The sequence below is a fragment of the Carassius carassius genome, chromosome 39 (genome assembly GCF_963082965.1).
Source record: "Carassius carassius chromosome 39, fCarCar2.1, whole genome shotgun sequence".
In the NCBI taxonomy this organism is placed as follows: Eukaryota; Metazoa; Chordata; class Actinopteri; order Cypriniformes; family Cyprinidae; genus Carassius; species Carassius carassius.
The window spans coordinates 15,530,759-15,549,211 of NC_081793.1; the positions used below are offsets into that span (position 1 = coordinate 15,530,759).

The 18,453-nt window shown below is 39.6% G+C and overlaps 2 protein-coding genes across 2 annotated transcripts; both read right to left on the bottom strand.

Moving 5' to 3' along the window:
- Positions 1-142: 142 nt before the first annotated feature.
- Positions 143-4,514, bottom strand: LOC132121467 (sex hormone-binding globulin-like). Its single transcript, XM_059530874.1, has 8 exons — positions 4,322-4,514; positions 2,992-3,086; positions 2,678-2,867; positions 1,992-2,153; positions 1,723-1,882; positions 1,508-1,644; positions 791-977; positions 143-571 (listed from the first exon to the last, which is right to left on the bottom strand). The coding sequence occupies exons 1-8, from the start codon at positions 4,400-4,402 to the stop codon at positions 414-416; spliced, it is 1,170 nt and encodes a 389-aa protein (XP_059386857.1). The 5' UTR covers positions 4,403-4,514; the 3' UTR covers positions 143-413.
- A 3,179-nt stretch (positions 4,515-7,693) lies between these two features.
- Positions 7,694-18,169, bottom strand: LOC132121468 (zinc finger and BTB domain-containing protein 38-like). Its single transcript, XM_059530875.1, has 2 exons — positions 17,942-18,169; positions 7,694-14,598 (listed from the first exon to the last, which is right to left on the bottom strand). Exon 2 carries the CDS (start codon positions 14,303-14,305, stop codon positions 9,584-9,586), a length of 4,722 nt encoding a protein of 1,573 aa, XP_059386858.1. The 5' UTR covers positions 14,306-14,598; positions 17,942-18,169; the 3' UTR covers positions 7,694-9,583.
- Positions 18,170-18,453: the final 284 nt, after the last annotated feature.

Below are 18,453 nucleotides of genomic sequence, written 5' to 3' on the forward strand. Positions count from 1 at the left end.
AAAACAAAGTCGGGTAGAAAAAGAGTTAGGTTTAATTATCAGCCATTAATATTAATGATTAATTGTTTGTTTGTTTTACATAACCTGCACATGTTTTGTATTTACTTCATGGAGTGATACAAATTAATAAAGCAACACATAATTTAATTGATCATGATTTATTTTGTTGACAAAGATTTTCATTGAAAAATGTTCCCTTTAAGATGTGTTTGTAAACAGAGTTACCTTTTACAATCATTAATGTACTGGAAAGATGTATCATTGCATTTCAGATGTATTTTATTGCTCACTGTAACATTACAGCCCATCAGTACTTTTTTGAGGTTTTGGGTCAGCTGAACATGGAGCATTTTTAAATATGCCTACCTATGACAGATATAAGATATAGAGTTTAGATTGCAAAAGTGAGTCTATTAAGTGAGTTCATTCATTGCTTCTGTAGGACAGCTGTGAGAAGACACTGCAGTGTGTTTGTACAATGCCCGATCAAGATCAATGACCTGGCCTTGGACAAGGATTTTCTCCAGACACCCACGAAGGTATTGTGTACTTTTTGCCTTCTCGCTGTCACCTGAAAAGACAAAAGATTAAAAAAAAAAAAAGGTTCAGACTCAGAGAATTAACTAAAGCAGTAGAAGTAGAAGTAGAATAATTTGTGCAATGCAAAACAAGTTATCTGTTTGACAGAAACAAGTGAAACATACACAATCTAACACTGAATATAAAGGATATTGGCGAATGGAGAACTTCAGCATGGAAATTCTTGCTTACTTCCACCTCGCAAATTTACCTGGCACTCCCCCAAAAGTCAGTAGCATCCCCTTTTTCCACATGGTGAAAAAGTCCAGACTTTCCGTTTCAAGCTCTGATATGCTGTTTACCACAAGTGAATGTTTCAGTATGGTTAGAGTAAGTGTTGCAGGTTCATGGGGAAGGGCAACACTTTCCGATTCCTCTTTCAGGCCCAACTGCTCCTTCTGTTACAGTGCAGATACATGGGCTACACTTTACAATAGGGTCCCATTAGTTAACATTAGTTGATGCATCAGCTAAAATCTACTTGCATTAAGCAAAGCATCTGTTGCAGTATTTATTCATCCTTGTTTCTTTTTATTTGAAAAAAAAAATAACTGTCCATTGTTATTTTGTCACCTCAGGACCATTAAATAATATTGAGGTACTCTTTTAGATTTTTAATAAAGTATTTGTAAATGTTAAAACTAACATTAACTTTGATTAATAAATGAAAGGTTAAGAAATGCTTTATATTTCATTATAAGTTTGTGTTAACTAATGTAATGTTATCAAAAGGAACCTTATTGCAAATTGTTACCAATACATTTTATAACAAGATTGCTTGTAATAGACCTGTGTACTTTAAAACAAAAGACTAGATGTTAATATAACTCAGTTTTCTTTGTAATAATCATCAGCAGCGTCATCATTTAAATGTTAATAGCATTTCATTAATGATACAAATTATTTTATTTTTTTACTCTGTACATACCTTGACATCTTTATTCCCTTCTAACTCTCCCAAAACATACTCAAATCCTGTGCTTTGGAGACTCAGCGTTGTCCCAGTCCAGGATCCGAAGACCTCCACTGTAATACCGGCCTCTTCTGTCTTAAGTCCCGGAAGATCTGTTAGGATATGTACATGGAAGGAAAATGTCATCCAATCTGCAATGCAAGTTTAAACATGTATGACTTTTTGCTCACCAGATGTATTAAACATAGCCACTCCAGTTCCTGGAAAATAGCTCCCTTTCTTGATCTCGGAGAAGCAGGGCAGGGGTTCCCATGTTGAGTCTGTATCCCAGGTAGCGCTGAGATTTAACCAATGCCCTCCTCTTATACAAGCATCTATTTTTGGCTCAAACTGAGGAATAAAATAAAGGAAATGATATTTAATGTGGCCAGTCAATTCAATAATTAGTTATTTATCACTTTTCAGTTAAAATATTCATGGAAAATACAAGTAAACGTACTGGATGGAAGAGCTTTCGTTTGTCCACCAGCATGCCACCAAGAGCAAGACGTATCGTTCCTGTTAGGTCGTCTTCCGTTAGTTTAGAATGGAGGCCGACTACAAGCTCAACCTTGTTGTTTACCTCTAGCACCACAAATTTGCCCTCATTGCGCAACTCCAGCTGTCCAAAACCAAAAAAGAATGCTAAAAAATGCTTTTTATTTTCTTTTTATATATATATATATATATATATATATATATATACACTACCTTTCAAATGTTTGGGGTCAGTAAGACATTTTTAAAGAAATTAATAATTTTATTCAGCAAGAACGCAACATTTACATTGATTATATAAGTAAAGAGTCAAATTAGCTTATTAGAATGATTTCTGAAGGATCACGTTACAGTGAAAATTCAGCTTTGCCTTTTACAGTAATGAATTGCATTTGAAAATATATTACAATAGAAAACAATTATTTTAAACTGTAATAATATTTCACAATATTACTGTATATTTTTTAATAAATAAATGCAGCCATGTTGAGCATAAAAGACTTCTTTCAAAAGCATTAAAAAAAAACATACAGCCCCACATTTTTCAACTGTGGTCTTTATAGGAGCATAGACATAGGGATGTTGCTTTAATTGCTATCAGGCTTCAGAGAAATCAGCAGAGATTAAGAAAAGATAAAGAGATTTTACCAAGTGCCAGGCCCCATCATTGAGTTTGCGACCTCCCTTTACGCTCACTAAGATGTCTGCTTTCCCAATTTGCATTTCAGGTATGCCATCACGCAGTGAAAGCACAAACCAGTCCCGTCCTTCTTTGGTGTCTCCATAAAAGACAGCCCCCTCTGGATCAAGGGTCCGAAACTCAAAGAAAGATCTGATGCTGTATGTGCGAGGTAAGACATCTCACAGTGAAATCTGCCACTATGATGCACGATGAGTAGCTATCGCAATTAAATGCCTAGAAATTACAATTTAGAAAGTAAAGCCAAATTGAGCCAACTCACCTCGTGATGTCAGAGAGATTTGCGCTCATCTGCATTAAGGGAGTCCATTTGGACTGTCTGTGTGCAAGATTGATGACTCTCTTGGATATCTGGATCTGTCATCCCAAAAATCAGAAAATGGTTTTGACATCACACAACAATCATAAAGCAGCCAAGAATGCTCAGATTATGTTTAGACCTATCTCTCGCACTCTCGCTAAAAGCTAAGTAAACACATGCATCTGCGATATCCCCAGACAAGCTGCCAGTGTAAATACTGCTGCCCCGGGCAAGTGTGGAGCCAGGGTTCAGTGAATTCAGGGTCAAATGTGCTAACTGTGCAACGAATTTGTCAGCTAAAGTTGTTTCCAAGCTGTAATATATTTAAAAATGTAGAATTTGGACATGTTAGCAGATGCATAGGCACTGTTATACCAAAATTATTTCATTTAGCATGCCAATACTAGTTCAGGATATTTTTTTCTAAATAGGAAAAATATAATTATTACTAGAAAGAGCTTAGATGTTTTTCATAAACTTTATATATTCACTATTTTTTTGTAAATACACTTAAAAAGTATATAATCCTATTTTTTTTATTTATGCATTAATTAAATAAAAAAATTAAATCAAACATAATTGTGTAATCCTTTAAATGCCATACAATGAATAAAGAAATGTAAAGGAATAATAAAACATCAGTTTTATCAAATTTAATGGAAATAACTAACATTTTCAGTTTATGTGATCAAAAAACATACATTATACAATATTGTCTATGAAATATCTAAACAATGAAATTGGCTTGAATAATTTTAGCTTTAATATTTGTATTAGATAATATATTACTTGACATTTTATCCAAGTTTACTTACAAATGTTGAAATAAATTTAAAGAAAAGTCTTTTTGTAGCTGGAGTTTCACAAGATATTAAAAAGGGGGCAGTTCTGTTTTTTTTAAAAGGCAAAGTGAGTTTATTTTCTTTGGTATTATATGAACTCATGAACTTAATGTATTTTAAAATAAATCTGTATTTTCTATTATCACAAGAAATCATTTTTCAGTGTAAAATAGGTGAAGTGGATCAAGCAAGCCTCGGTACACAGAATCGTAATTCATATCTGTGCTGTCAACTTTAGCCTTTACCTTTTCATTTCTGTTGATTCAGCTACATGGCAACAATTACTTCTGCAGTTTATGCTTGCATATTATATTTAACAAGCACTACTTTCTCAACATAACTGCCTAGTAAAAAACAAAAGGCCTTTGTGAGTATATGTCTCTTATGACTTGTGAAACTCTAGTTAAAAAAGAAATGTTATACCTGTCATTTCGAGATCTCATACTCACCTGATCACCTGACACTCTCCTGCACAGCAGAATCAGGTACAGGCCTAACAGTAGTATGACCACTTCCTTTAGATAGTTCATTCTCTTTTAACTCCAGAGCTTAGAAGATGAGTAGATACAAGAGGGAATGGACTTTGGTTTAGCCTACTGCCATCAGACTACCTCTCTCTCTCTTTCTCTGAGAAGTGAGTAAACTCCAGTCTAGCACACAGCTTCCCCAGAAGACCAGAGAATGAGGAGTTCGACATCACAGCACTGGAAAATATTGATCTTGTTTTTGTTTTTTTAGTGTACAAGTCTTTTGTATGCTGATAAAATGGTGATTCTTTTCACCAGTGTACTATTACACTAGCCTAATTGGCATTGAGTTATTTGTTTGTGCTATGGTGTTTAATGATACAAAACATGAAGTGGGTGAAAGTTGGGAACAAAAAGAAAAAAAAAATGAATGACTGCATCGTTGTAGAGTACACTGTTAGAAAAAGAAAGTCAAAAATTGTACCTTTAGGGACACCTAGTACAACAAAATACTAATATACCCTTTAGGAATAGATAAGATAAATATAAATTTCTGACTTTTGTTACTTTTCAGAATTTTTTTTGGACAACTTAAAAAGTGCAGAATGCTAAAAAAAAATAGTAGAGAGACATTTTATGGTCAGAACAATCAAAAGCTAAACACTATCATTTCCTGGCACAAACTACCTTATGCAAATCAATTTGTCTTGATTAAATGGATACTGTCATTTCTTAGGTTAGTGGCAAATGAGGAACCTTCTTAAAGGCATAGCTTAATGCAGTATGAGTCTTAGAGTAACCCTTTTATAATAATAAATACAAAAAACTAAACTCATAGGGCAAAAATGTATTTTCTATATAAATTTTAACAAATAGAGTTTTTTTTGTTTTTTGAAGATTTCACTTGCCATCTTCGACCTAGAAGTCAGTCTGATTACATGACATGAACTTTGAAAGGTAACTGATGTTTGTTCATCTATTACAGTGAAACCTTGATGTATGACTAGTGAGGCGTAGGTGGCTTTTTTTGTTGTTGTTGTTCTTTGTGTAAACCTGTTTTAGAATGCCAAAAATGAAGTACTAGTGGTTTTTTTTTCCAGACTAAAGCTAACAATTACTATGAAAAGAGGTCAAATTAGTTTCGGAAAAGTTCCACCGTTTTGTTTAATTATTTGATAGGTTGACTTTCCCAATTCCATGGCCAGTGCCAAAGAGCAGGAAACCTGGCCATACATCGGACAATCTGTAAATGATTCCAGTTTCAGAAAAAAATGTAATACAATGATACTTTAAGCTTGTCAGTGGGGCAGTGCCTACCCATAAAGGGCACATAATATTAGTAGCTTAAGGGCACTAATATGCACCCTTACTAAAAACATACTAATATGCAATCTCTTTGAGGGTACTGCTCCAGTGACAAGCTGGTGTACTTCAAAGGGTAGCATTTTTTTTCTGACAGGGTAAGAAAATCTAGTTATTTTGCTTTAAACATTTAAACACATTCTGTTTTGAATGTTGTCAAAACTGTGCCGACATTGCATATTAATGATGAAGATAAAAGATATTTTGCACATCATCAGGTTAATACTTTATTTGTATGGTTGTAGCGTGGACAGAGGGAGTAAAGAGAACAAGAGCAAAGAAATTAACTGTTGATTGTAGACTTGAATCGGCAATGTGTGCCAACAGACCTTTGTATTAAACGGTCACAAAGTCAACAAGAAGACACAAATAAAGTTTTCAAACATTTCACTTTTTGGAAACTGCCCAGATATAACGTGGACCTCTAAAACAATGGCACAATATAACATTGTCACAAAATACCAGACAATTTAGTCACATGCCTACAACTATGACCAAGTGCAGAACATATGCAGCTGGTAGTTTTAGTCACTTTGATTGACATTTTAAGCCTCCAAGGGGTCCTTGTTCTGGGTGAACCAAGATGATGCTAATTTGGTTGTAGTTCAGGTATTGTTCAAAATCAAACATACTGGACAGATCTGGGATTATTTCACCACATATGTCCCCAAAAAGCTTAATTTCTAAAATACTTTGTCTTTTTATTTTTATTTTTTAAAGTCTGTGCAAATATTCAGTAGTCTTTCCAGATGCTGACTGATAAATAGCCTATTTTTTTTCTAAAGTAGGACTAGTAGTAGTAGTAGTAGTAGCCCACACAGTCACAAGTGATTTCCTTCAAGCGTACTATCCACTGAATTTCATTGAATGTCTGCTGATGGAAAAAGCATGAGAACATAAATTGTAACTCATTATGTTGTTCCTCAAAGCAGTACTTAAATACAACGTTTTATAGAAAATGGTATGACAGTTTTTTTCTTTGTAAGGTGCGTTCAGATTATGTGCATATTCTTAATAGCTTATTTAAATAAAAAAATGCAAAGGCATCTTTGTATGTAAACATCAGAATTTTAAATTTAGTCTTTTTTTTTTTTTTAACAGTTACTGATTCAGAATTTAGCAATTGCTATTCGGGCCAATATTTAAACCAAGTCAGGCTTAAATATAATTTTTTTTTTAAAAAGCCAATGTTATTAGTTCACTGAAAATAATTATCAGTTTCTTTATGTGAACCTCTCAACATATGATTGTTACCTTTTTTTGTTTTACATTTGTTTACACAAATTTAAACATTTCTTTTTTTTACCAATCACTGGTACAAGTGGTTGACGCAATTCAATCATTTACACATTTTTAGAATTCATGTAAAAATTTTGTCATGGTTAAGGAAATAGAGGAAAAAAATAAGAGGTCCAAAATCAAACACAAGTTTGTTGGTAGCAATCAAGGGAGATAGACCTAGTTTTGGTTTCCTTTTCCTTTACCACCACACACCCTTTCTCACTCTCAAACACACTTTTACAAAGCAAACAAAAGGCTTGTACTCATACTCGAGTGAAGCTACATGATCCACAACCGTTCATTGCATTGTGTTTTACTCTCAGGAAATGAACAGTGCTGCGGCTACATTGCACAGTTTCACACTTACTTCAAAGGGAGAAGATAAAATATGGAGAATAGACTGGGAGAGGGTGTTGAAATGAAAAAGACTTGGAGATGGAAGGGTGGTATTTGAAAAGCTTTCTTAATTCTTGGGAAAAAGAAATAAGGCAACATAGTAGTATCTCTTTTTGGTTTTAGATTTGAAATTTTGTTTTTGTTGAAAATGAAGAACCACGTATGGAGGAAAATTGAGTTTTGTGACAACACCAGAAGATACTGAAGAAGCAATTGTTGCTCATGCATTGTGGTTATATTGAATCCAACTTCCTTGACATGTTGCTAAGACTACTGTATATATATATATATATATATATATATATATATATATGTGTGTGTGTGTATGTATGTATATATGAATACCTCATAGCTGTTCAATGTTACTTGTTATTTTTCAAGTCAGTGTACAGAAATGATCTACGATTTTGTCTTTATTTTTAACCTCATGACTAAATTACATTCATATTCTTGTGTACTTGAATGAGTTTCAAGTACAAGCCTTTTTTTTCACTACCAAAAAAGGAAAATTATGTAAATCAAGCAAATAATATAGTGAAAAACAAAACAAATAAAAAAACAAACAAGAAGGTACAAGGGAGAGCTTTAGCTACTCCAGTGCTATAAGTCCCATAGTGCAGGTCCTGCAGGGGCGTCAGGACTGACTGACGTCCTCTCCCTCTCTTTTCTCTGCTGCGGAGAGAGAATCTGCTAACCGAAAAAATGGTGGCTCGCTTGTTGTAGATTATGTTTTCCTAAAAATAACATTCACCAACTACTGCCTCTTACAAGCGTTCTTTATAAGGGAAGCTCCATTTATTTTGTAACGCACTGCCAAGTTGCGCTTTTCTCCACTTTTCTCCCATTTTTGCTCATGCAAAAAGTGAGACTCTGTATCATTGTCGGTTTGTCTCACTTGGTTTCTCCCTCTCTGTTGAGACTCAAATTCAGTCAAGTGAATGGAGTGACTTTGATGGACACCAGGGGGCAGTGGGGAGGAGAAGGCCATAGACATGAAGTCAACTGGAACGTATGTTGTTGGAAGAGATGAAACAGAGTTGGCAGGAGTACTGGAAGTACACAGACTTATTACACAAATGATCAAGGATTAATACCAACATCCTACAAACCAAACTATGCGAAACACAATCTGTCCCTAGACATAGCACAATCAAATGTAGAGTGGATTCTATATCACCATACATTTGACCTTGTCGATGATCCTGGTTAGTGAAGGCATCTGAATAATATTTTTAATCCATATGACATGTAGCTACACCATCAAGTTGCTATGCTATGACTTACGAAAGTAGAACTTTGTCTATGATTTCTATTTACTGACCTATTAAGATTATAGCAGTTTTCCAGGAATGATGCTTTTATGTGAACTTCCATAAAACTGACCAAAGGCTGATGCAGCACAAATTATTTTAAATGTGCATGCCTACACCCCCAACACACCCCACAAATACACTTACACAAACCTGCTGGCACACATAAAGCCGAAATACTGAAAAACACATGACTGGAGTACCGATGTTGTAAGATATGACACTATGAGCTACCCCAAAGTCTCCATGCATTACCTCTATATAAAATCGCACACTATACACACCCATGCATGCATACACACACACACACACACACACACACACACAAACACACGCACACAAAACTGCTGCTGCATCTTCCCTGTGTGTGTGTGTGTTGAGTATGTTGAGCCTCGTCAGGAATAGCATTTTGCTTTCAATAATAAGCCACCCTTGTATTACTATAAGAAGCATAATTAACACAACTATTATTATCATTACTGTTGTTATATACTGTCCCTATTATGGGAAGCAGACAGAAATCATTTAGCAAAACACATATCCTGTTAGCTGTTATTGTTCATTGTTCATGTGTTATCCCTATAAGATTTCCAAACTCTAACAACACTAGAGGCAAAGTAGTGGTGTGTTGGAGGTGCATCTTGGCAGTGCCTGAAGGGGGCTTTATATCTATTGTTCTTTACCCCCTTATATCCTTTCCTCTTGTCATCAAGATACCTGTCCATCTTTCCACCACATTTGATTCCTATGTATGCCTTTGCATTTACTGCTTTACAAAAGAGAAGTAAGAGCTGTGCAAGAGTGTTCAGTTAACAAACAGAAAAACATAATTTCCACCCAAAATGGCCTCCACTGCTCTTCTACAGATATTCCCTTGCTGCCATTGTGTACTCACTTATGGGTTGTCCTGCTTTGTGCTACTGCTGCCGCCACTGTTGTATAGGCTAGGATTCACCACTAAAGGATGGGGCACTGTGCCTGTTAAAGGGGCAGCGGCAGCGGCATAATTGAAAAAAGGCAAGAAGGGTAAGGGCTCTTTATCCCCTGATGCCATCATATTTAGAGCCATTGGAAGGGCAGCAAGGTTATAGGGGTATGGCAGTAGCTGTGGGCCATACAGTAGGTGATAGGGGTCAGGGTAAAAGGGCATTTTAGTGGAGTCAGAGTGTGGTACCATCTTCCCAAGTGGTGGAAAGGGCAGGGGTCCAGCAGGGTAAGACATCAGGAATTGCTCCTCCTGTTTCTTACCAGAGCAGTACCCTCCAGGTATAACCAAGGGAAGAGTAAGCTCCTGTACAGGGTAGCCAGAGCCTCTGTGGTGTTCGGTAGGAGTGACAGAGGTGTTGTCCTTTGATTCAGGCTCTGCTCTGGGCACTTGAGTATGTAGCAGATTGTGGCATGAAGAAGTATCACTCATCCCAGCAGAATTTGCTTTAAATATAAGACCCTGTTTTTCTGTGTTGTGCCTTCCTCTGTATAATTGGCTTTGCTCCACCTGTGGCCGCAACTGTAGGTCCAATGGTCCTGGAGAGTGACAAGGTGACTTTGAATACCTTTGAGAAGATCCTTTTGGAGTGGTTTGAATGACAGAGCATGTAGGAGATGGTATAGGACTGAGTGGTTCCTCTTTGGGTACTAGCAACGACACCTCATTACAAGACTGTTCCTTTGAAATGTTGGATGGATGTTTAATCTGTTGAACAAGCTCCTTCTTTTTTGCCAGTATTGTTGGCATGGATAAATCTTGGGCTTGGCTGCTGGATTGAGGAAAGAGTCTTAAATCCTGAGCATCTTGTAAATCACTGAAATCTTCATTTGGAATATTGTCACCTTCTCTAAACACATTACCTCTGCCTGCTTTTAGTGATATGGGTCCAGATGGAGTTGTTTCTCTTCTAATCTGAGGCTCTGTCAGCATTTGAGCAACTTGGATTTGCCTGTCGCTTGGTGTTGGGCTTCTTTTCTGCTGATCTAGTGTGTCTAAATTCCGTTTCTCTGGTGTCCTGTAGTCTAGGCACTCTGCACCATTCATTACTAGTACACTAGGGAGGTTAGGAGAGATGACGTTAAACCTTTCTAAAGTGGGGCTGTGCATAACTTGGGAAAACTGTGCACGCAGTGGACTGTGGACTTTGTCATTGTTTGCCACTTTGGGGCTTTCACAATTTCTGACTCTTTGGTGTTCTTCCATCTTCTCACCCAGTTGGTTGTCAGTGATTTTACAGTCTGGTTTGGAGTAATATATGACAGACACAGGCTGTACTTGCCCACAGTTGGTGTCTAAACCTTTGCCTGGTGTAGTTTCTACTGCAGAAGGTGTGCAACATGGCATATCTTGCTTTTCCTGTGTGTCTTCAACCTTGGTTGGACTGCCTAACTCATGTCGCTTGAGGTGGCAGTTAAGTGCAGCAGAGGTTTTGCAGACTTTATCACATTGTGAGCATGTATATCTGATCAAAGGCCTCCTGCCCAAGCGAACTAGGCTGCCTTTCTCTATGGAACTTCCATTCACTCCATTATCATCTGCTTTCATTTCTACCTCCTTTCTTAATGACTGGGAGGTAAAGAAACTAGGAGCAGACAGGGGCTTGTTTTTGGGATGCTGAGTTCTCTGATGTTCCTCTAGTTTGGACTGTGAGGAGAATGGAGCTCTGCAAAGCATGCACACAAACTCAAATAGATGTGTCAACTCATGTTTGTCTCGTTTCCTAGAGCTGGAGAACCAGCGTCCACATGTTCCACACTCAGAAGCCTGATCTTCTGACCATTGTTGTTTGATGATAGAGGACAATGTGTTTTGATGGTTGTTTGGAGCCTGAGGGACAGATGAAGGGAGAGGAAGATCAAGCTTTCCATGAGTTCCCTTTTCTTTTTCCTTCTGTTCTGTTCTTGAAGAGACAGGACAAGTGGGTGACATATTTTTGACTTCAGTTTTCTGTGATTCACAAACTTCTCTCCGTTCTTTCTTTACTTTCTGTCGCCTCTCCTCTCCCTCATCTGCATCTTTAACCTCAATTTCTTTATTCAGATTTTTCATGAGTCTTTCAGCTCTCCTCATAGGCCTCAGGGATCGTTTGTAGTGCAATTTGCGCTTCCAAGCTTTAGCCCCTTGCATATGAAGGGCTTTTCGCTTTGGTTTGTAAGAATAGTAAGGCCTCCATAGGTTGTCCTCCACATCATGGTCATTTATGTCCTCCCTGACCTCCTGCCGGAAGAAGTATTTCCTCACCTTGCCTTTTAGTTTAGGGGTTTTCCATTTAGACTCCACCTCCTTTCTTTCCTGACTGGAGTTACGGTGTTTACGTTGGTGATGGTTGGTGTGCCGCTGCTCTCTCTGGTCCTCCTGTGAGAGGTTACACTTTTTGGGTTTGCTGCGTGTAGGGCTTTTGTCCCTCCTTAGATCTGTTTCAGAGATGCTCCGTTTGACAATGGCCTCCTCCCCTATGCGCACAGTAATCTGACAAAGTGGACCGCTGCCTTTGACTTCTGATCCCATTGCTAAAGGTATTGTCTTACTTGACTCTGTTTTATTGTGAACTTTTCGTCCCTTTTGATGTTTCTTTGTTGGCTGTCTCATTTTCAAGGGCTCTGGGTCTACACTGACAGCATCCCATTCCCTGTATGCCTCTGTGTGTTCACTCTGGCTAAGTTTTTTAATCTGTTTTTGACCGTTTTTTGTAATTAGATGATTTTCTGGACTTCTTTTTCTCTCCTCAGAGTCCATCTTGCTTCTGTGAACAATGACAGAGGAAGAGACTGCAGCACTGTGCATGATGACCGAGGGTTTGCTGTGCGCAAATGCAATGACTGAAGAGACAGCTCCTTCTGGGCACTTTGGAGTTTTGCTTTTGCCACTGTTACTACCTGACTGCCATAAATCTGAGCCCTCTGTCTCTCTTGCTTTTACTGTCATGTCTTTTTGAGGAGAAGCTAGTTTTTTACCCTGCTCAACTCCCACCCTGATAGGCAATCCCTCTGGCTCAGTCTTGATTTCTGGGGTTTGAAGATCTTTCAGGAAAGACTCCAATTTCTTAGTGTCCAGAGGTTGTGGGAGGCTGCTGTCTATAGATAAAGGCAGGGTAACTGATGAATCAGAAGTGAGTAGTCCATCAGCCATTGGCTGACTGTATGTTTTGTAAGGTCGCTTTAGAGATCGCATGGGCAGCAGGCGGTACAGTTTAAGGGCATTGACCTTCTGCTTGTAGCCACCGTTGACTGTTTTTTCACTTGAGATCAAGCCAGGATTGATACCGTGGAACGCCTTTTGGTGTGTTTTAAGGTTGTAGTAAGTAGGAAATGCCTCCCAGCAAAAGATGCACTGGTAGCGCCTTTCACCTGTGTGCCACACCTCATGTTTGGTGCGGTACTCAGCCAGAGCAAAAACCTTATCACAGTAGTGACAGGGGTACTTCCGGCGCCATGAATGCACATTGGAGTGTCGCTTTAGGCTGGACAAAGTCATGTAAGAGCGTTCACACACAGAGCAAAAGTAAATGATATGTCCATCCACCACTTTTACAAAGTGATCCTCTTCCTCCAGGGCATCGCTGCAAGTCAATGTTTCAGCATGATGAGTGTGAAGGTCTCGCACTTTCTTTATGGGTCGGCCAGGCCTTGCTTCTTGTCCAAGTTGCTCTGGCTCTGCAGCCTCATCTGCTCTCTCTCCCTCCACTTCACCCTCCTCCAGGGTCTCTAATTTGGGTGGCACTGGAAAAGCTGGCAGCCCTTGCCTGCAGGTGGCCTCATGGGATTGCAGTCTTTTATTATGGATGAAGGCTTTGCCACAGTGGCGGCAGCTGAGTACTCGCCCCCCCCGATGGAGACGCATGTGGACAGTGAGGGACGAGGCAGTGCTGAACAGACGGTGGCACACCCCGCACAGTAGTTCTGGCTTCGGCACTGCCCTAAAGGAGTTATGGAAAGATGTCGTGGGGATAGTCAAGGGGGAGGAAGTTAGAGAGACAGACGAGGGCGAAGGAGGAGGAGGAGGGGTTGATGAAGACGAGTGAGGGTTAATGCTAGGGAGAGGAAGGCTCAGTTCAACATGTAGGCTGTTTGCCTTGCGTTTTTTGCCTTTTGAACTCTCTGGATCCTTCACACCTTGGTCCTGGTAGGCTCTTGCACTGAGGTTGAAAAGGATGTGTGCTGTTTCTGTTGTCGAATGCTCTTTGTATCCATTATTGAGAATAACCCCAGCTGTCTCTTTTGAATAGTCAATTTTGTTAGAGTGTTGTAAGGGAGATGTTGGGTATCTGGAACCACTACCATCAACGGAAAAGGACAAAGATGACTTGCAGTTCTTACTGACTGGAGCAGCTAGATCAACAGGGAAGGAAGAGGAAGCACATGGCAGGCGGTCAGTTTTTGATGACGTTTTCGATAATTGTTTGTCTCTAAATGCTTCCCCTATCCACGCTGTACCATTTGAGCCATCTCTGCCATGGACGTCAGTGGGAGAAGTGGGATGGGATGAGGAGCAGTGCTTCTGTGAAGAAAAGCTAGGCAATCCAGCACTGAGGGGAAAACTGAGCGATATCCTCGTAGTTTTGGCACTGTCCGCCTTCTCCGTGCCCTCACCCATCCTGTCTCCTCTCATGTGTTTATCTCTGTGTTTCATTGGATCCTTGTACAAGTCCTCTGAGATGCTCTCCAAGGCTATAGTTGGCCTAAAACAGAGCACTAGACAGTCAAAGTATGTTTCTGCAGTCCTGCAAGGTCCCGGAAAATGCTTTAAAGAGTATCTGTTCTAGCTATGTCTTCAGTGAAGAAGTTGACAGTTGAAGAATGGTGAAAACCAGAAGTGTCAGATCAAGGATTGCCATGCATTGCACATTCAGCTCCAAGAATGCAGTGCAGGTGTGGAGAGGGTCCCAGCTATCCTCTCCCGACACCATGGTCCCGCTCTTAACCCTGCAAAAAATAGATAAATAAAAAGTATTCTGTTTTAATTACAGGAAACATTGTAGATTTTAGACAACCACAAACCACAGAATCTAGTAGTATTATACTGACGACAAGAAAAGCGTATTACAAAAAGTGTGCATTGCGTGGTGGCAAATCAGCATGCTAGAATTTAAAACAGACTTACTGCCTATAAAATAGAGGCTAGCATAAAATAAGCAATACATTATGATTATTATACACAGGCAACTTAGTCAGACAAGGTTGCAATCATCTTAGTTTCCAAATTTGGCATGGCAAAATCTGAAAATGTGGAAACAATCTCAGCAATTAACCCCACTGAGTCACAGCATTCCCTTCACCTAATTGAAGACTGCTAAAATTTAATTAAGATTTCCCCAACAGAGTGTTATTTATAGTCAAAGTGCTCCAAATATGCCTAGACTGAAAAGGTACCAAAATATAGATGGCCTTTTGAACCAAAGTATTGTGTGTTCCTGATGCTGATCTCTCTCTCTCTCTCTCTCTCTCTCTCTCTCTCTCTCTCTCTATATATATATATATATATATATATATATATATATATATATATATATTATTTTTATTTTTATTTTTTTTTACACTTTATAGCATTTAAAGCAAAACAATGTGATGAGTACTGTCAAGGAGTTCTTCTTTAGCAGTCTGAGAATTAATAGTCCACAGTGTTGTTGTGTTCATATACCCTCATTAGTTGCTCATTTAATGACCATCTTTTTTTTGCTTAAACTTTTATACCAAAATCTACCATAGATGCCGGTGAACATTCTTAGATATCACTAATGATGCAACACCAGAGAAAAATCCCCAGTCATGGTTTTCTGCCTGCGTTTTAGCCAGGCAGGCAGGCAGGCCTCTGTAAAATTCCACAAGCAGCCCTGAACGCACTGAAACTAGGTCAGCACTGTTATTGCAGAGAGAGAAAGAGAGGAGGAGGGAGAGCAATAGAGAGAGATAGACAGAGAGAGGTGGGGAAGAAAGTAAGATCCAGGCCTGGAGACAGGAAGAGCCACAAACACACAGTTAAACATGCACAGAAACACACACACATACACACACAAGCAGTCAACAAGCTTTATGCACACGCACATACACTCTCCTCTCAACACGCAAATACACTTGCAGACGTGCAGGCACATATGAACCGGTCGGTCTGTAAACAAGTGGCTTTACAGCTAACGTTAACCATCATACCACAAATGCAGCTGCTGAAAGTGTGCAAAGGATGTATAGCAGAAGACCTGTATAATAGTAGATGTTATGTAATAGTTAAATTAGACAGGAAGAGTTGAATATTATTCAAACCTGTCCAGCACGTGTTGTGGCTGTGGCTGCTATGGCATGAAATAAGGCCTAAGAATGACACAGTTTTACATGGCATTCACATAGGGAATGGACAAACACATCTGCCACCCCCTTGTTTTCTCTGTACGTCCGTCCCTATTTATCTCTCCCTCTCACCCTCCTTTTCTCTTCACATATGACGCACACACTGCCTCTCAACAAACAGTCCCTGGTGCTAGAGGCTGGCCAAGCGTGTCAGGGCCTTTGCCTCCCCCCTCTGACTGCCACTCTACTTGAGCATGCGTTCGACTGAAAGAGTTAGAGCTGAAGTATTAAGAGGTTGCATTTTGCACTATAAAATATAAGGTCGAGTCTATTAAATAAAGGTTAACAAACTGACTTTCTCCAAAATGTAGGAAATTGAAAACGAGTGTCAGAACCATGTCATCAGCTGGAACATGAAGTGCGTGCTAGTCATCCAGGTAAAGATTTTCAATTTAAGCACATGAGATGACTTGCTTTATAATGCGGTCACGGGTGGGTTAGGAACTGAGAAGGGTCTCGGAAGAAGATGGGTAATGAGCTAAAGGTCTCGCATTTAGCTGGGCCACTGAAAGAGACCATGGACAGAATGGTAGTGAAGGTCGTCTGTTTCAGTATCGCCCGTGACGGGGCCCACCAGGGTGAGGCAGACTATGAAAAGGGGGATGTTGCAAGTTAATGAACTCTGCACAACCCCCTGCCAACAACATGGTGGAGGCAGCCAGAGGAGAGATGAGGAGTAGGGAAAAGAGCAAAAAGGAAGAGTGGGCTGGTTTGGAGAAAAAAGAGGGAAGCAATTGGGAGATGGAGACGGATGGTCCAAGGTTGCGTCCACGGTAAGATTTCCTTGCTCCTTGCTTTCCCCTCTAAGCAATTTATGGTATCTTGGGGATTTGTCATGAAGCATGCTCTAGCGAGTCTGCCCGTGTTACATGCTGCGTTTGACATGGTCCGCTGAGTTTAAACTCATCAAGTGATTCCCAGAAATCTGTTGCTGTAATATGATCAAGGACAATATTTTAAGTAGAGCAAAACTTGAAGAAAATTGCCATCACAGACAGAGTGAAAAACCCTGCTACTGACCTGGCTGAAGCTACTTCCTTTAGATCATGCCTGAACCTGCTTCTATAATGTTTCAGTTTGGTTAGGAAAGTGAGCAGCACTGCCATGTTTCCATTCTTATCTGATGTCTCTGTCACTACAATATGCCAGATTCTTTATGCTAACATGTGTGAGTTTGAATAGAAAATATCCCATGCTAGCTGACATGAACCCTTAAGCAGCGACAGGAAATTCAATTTGATTTCTAGTGTATATGCAACTCACTTCAACAAGACCATACAACTTGGCTGATTGGCTTCTAACGACCTCTGACCCTTTGGCCTTGCAGGGGTTTTTAATAGTGTACTTCCAACTATGCAGTACAGCAAAATACAGTGTAAATCTAAACTCTTTAAAAAAAAAGTGTATGTGCATGTTATAAAATCTAATAACATACACCATACGAAAACACGGGTAGATGCTGTTTTTAGGAAAATGACTGGCTCCATATTCCAAGATGCCACTTGATCGTTAATTCTAAAAACATGTCCTTTGCTACTGAGATAATCAGATATGAACTTGCCACATCATAAAGTATTCAGATTTAGCAGAACAGAAACTATGATAAGAGAATGCAAAAAAAGTCTGAAGCTTTATTCTGATTTTACTTTAATCATTGAGCGACTCACCAGCCCTGAAAAAGAACTGCGTGGTTCAGCCACAACAGCCGAGGATAAGGGAGACAGGCCTTGATTAGCGCGCACACAAACCCACACGCACACTCATTTCTGGTGTCTACACAGAACCAAAACACCATCGATATGATATGAGAGTGGCATAGAAATGCAAGAAGCAGGAAGAGGTGAAGACAGAGAAATAGATAAGAGGAAAAAGTGTCTCCTTCTCACTCCCATTCTCTGCTACACAAGCACACAAGACAACGTACCTCGAAAAACCTTCTGCTGCATCTCGGCTGCGATGTGTTCTCTCTCTCACTCTCTCACTCTCCCTCCCTTGGTCTGTGTGTCCTGGTCTGCGTGTTCCTGTGTGCGTGTATGAGTGAGAGAGAGAGAGAACACAAGGAAAGACGAGCGCGTGCACACAGGCAGCGCTATGTAGAGGGCAGAAACGACTCTCTCGCACTCTGACTCTCCCCTCCTTCTGCCGCTCTATCTCTCCTTCCCTCACCCGCTCACTCGCTCTCTCACACTTCAGTTTGCCACTGACACATGATTCTGGGCTGTTTTTGCTTCTTTTTTTTCAGCCTCGTACCCCTTACTCACCCACACCCACCTCCCAGCCTCATTTTAATTTAAGTTCTCTTTATATTCAAATTTCTTTTTGTTCATTAGACACAGACTTTAACCAGGCACACTCTCTACTCTACATACACCAAGCCTGATGATAGCAAGGAAGGGAGGGAGAGCGGGAGTAAGGGAGAGAATGAGCGAGTGAGAG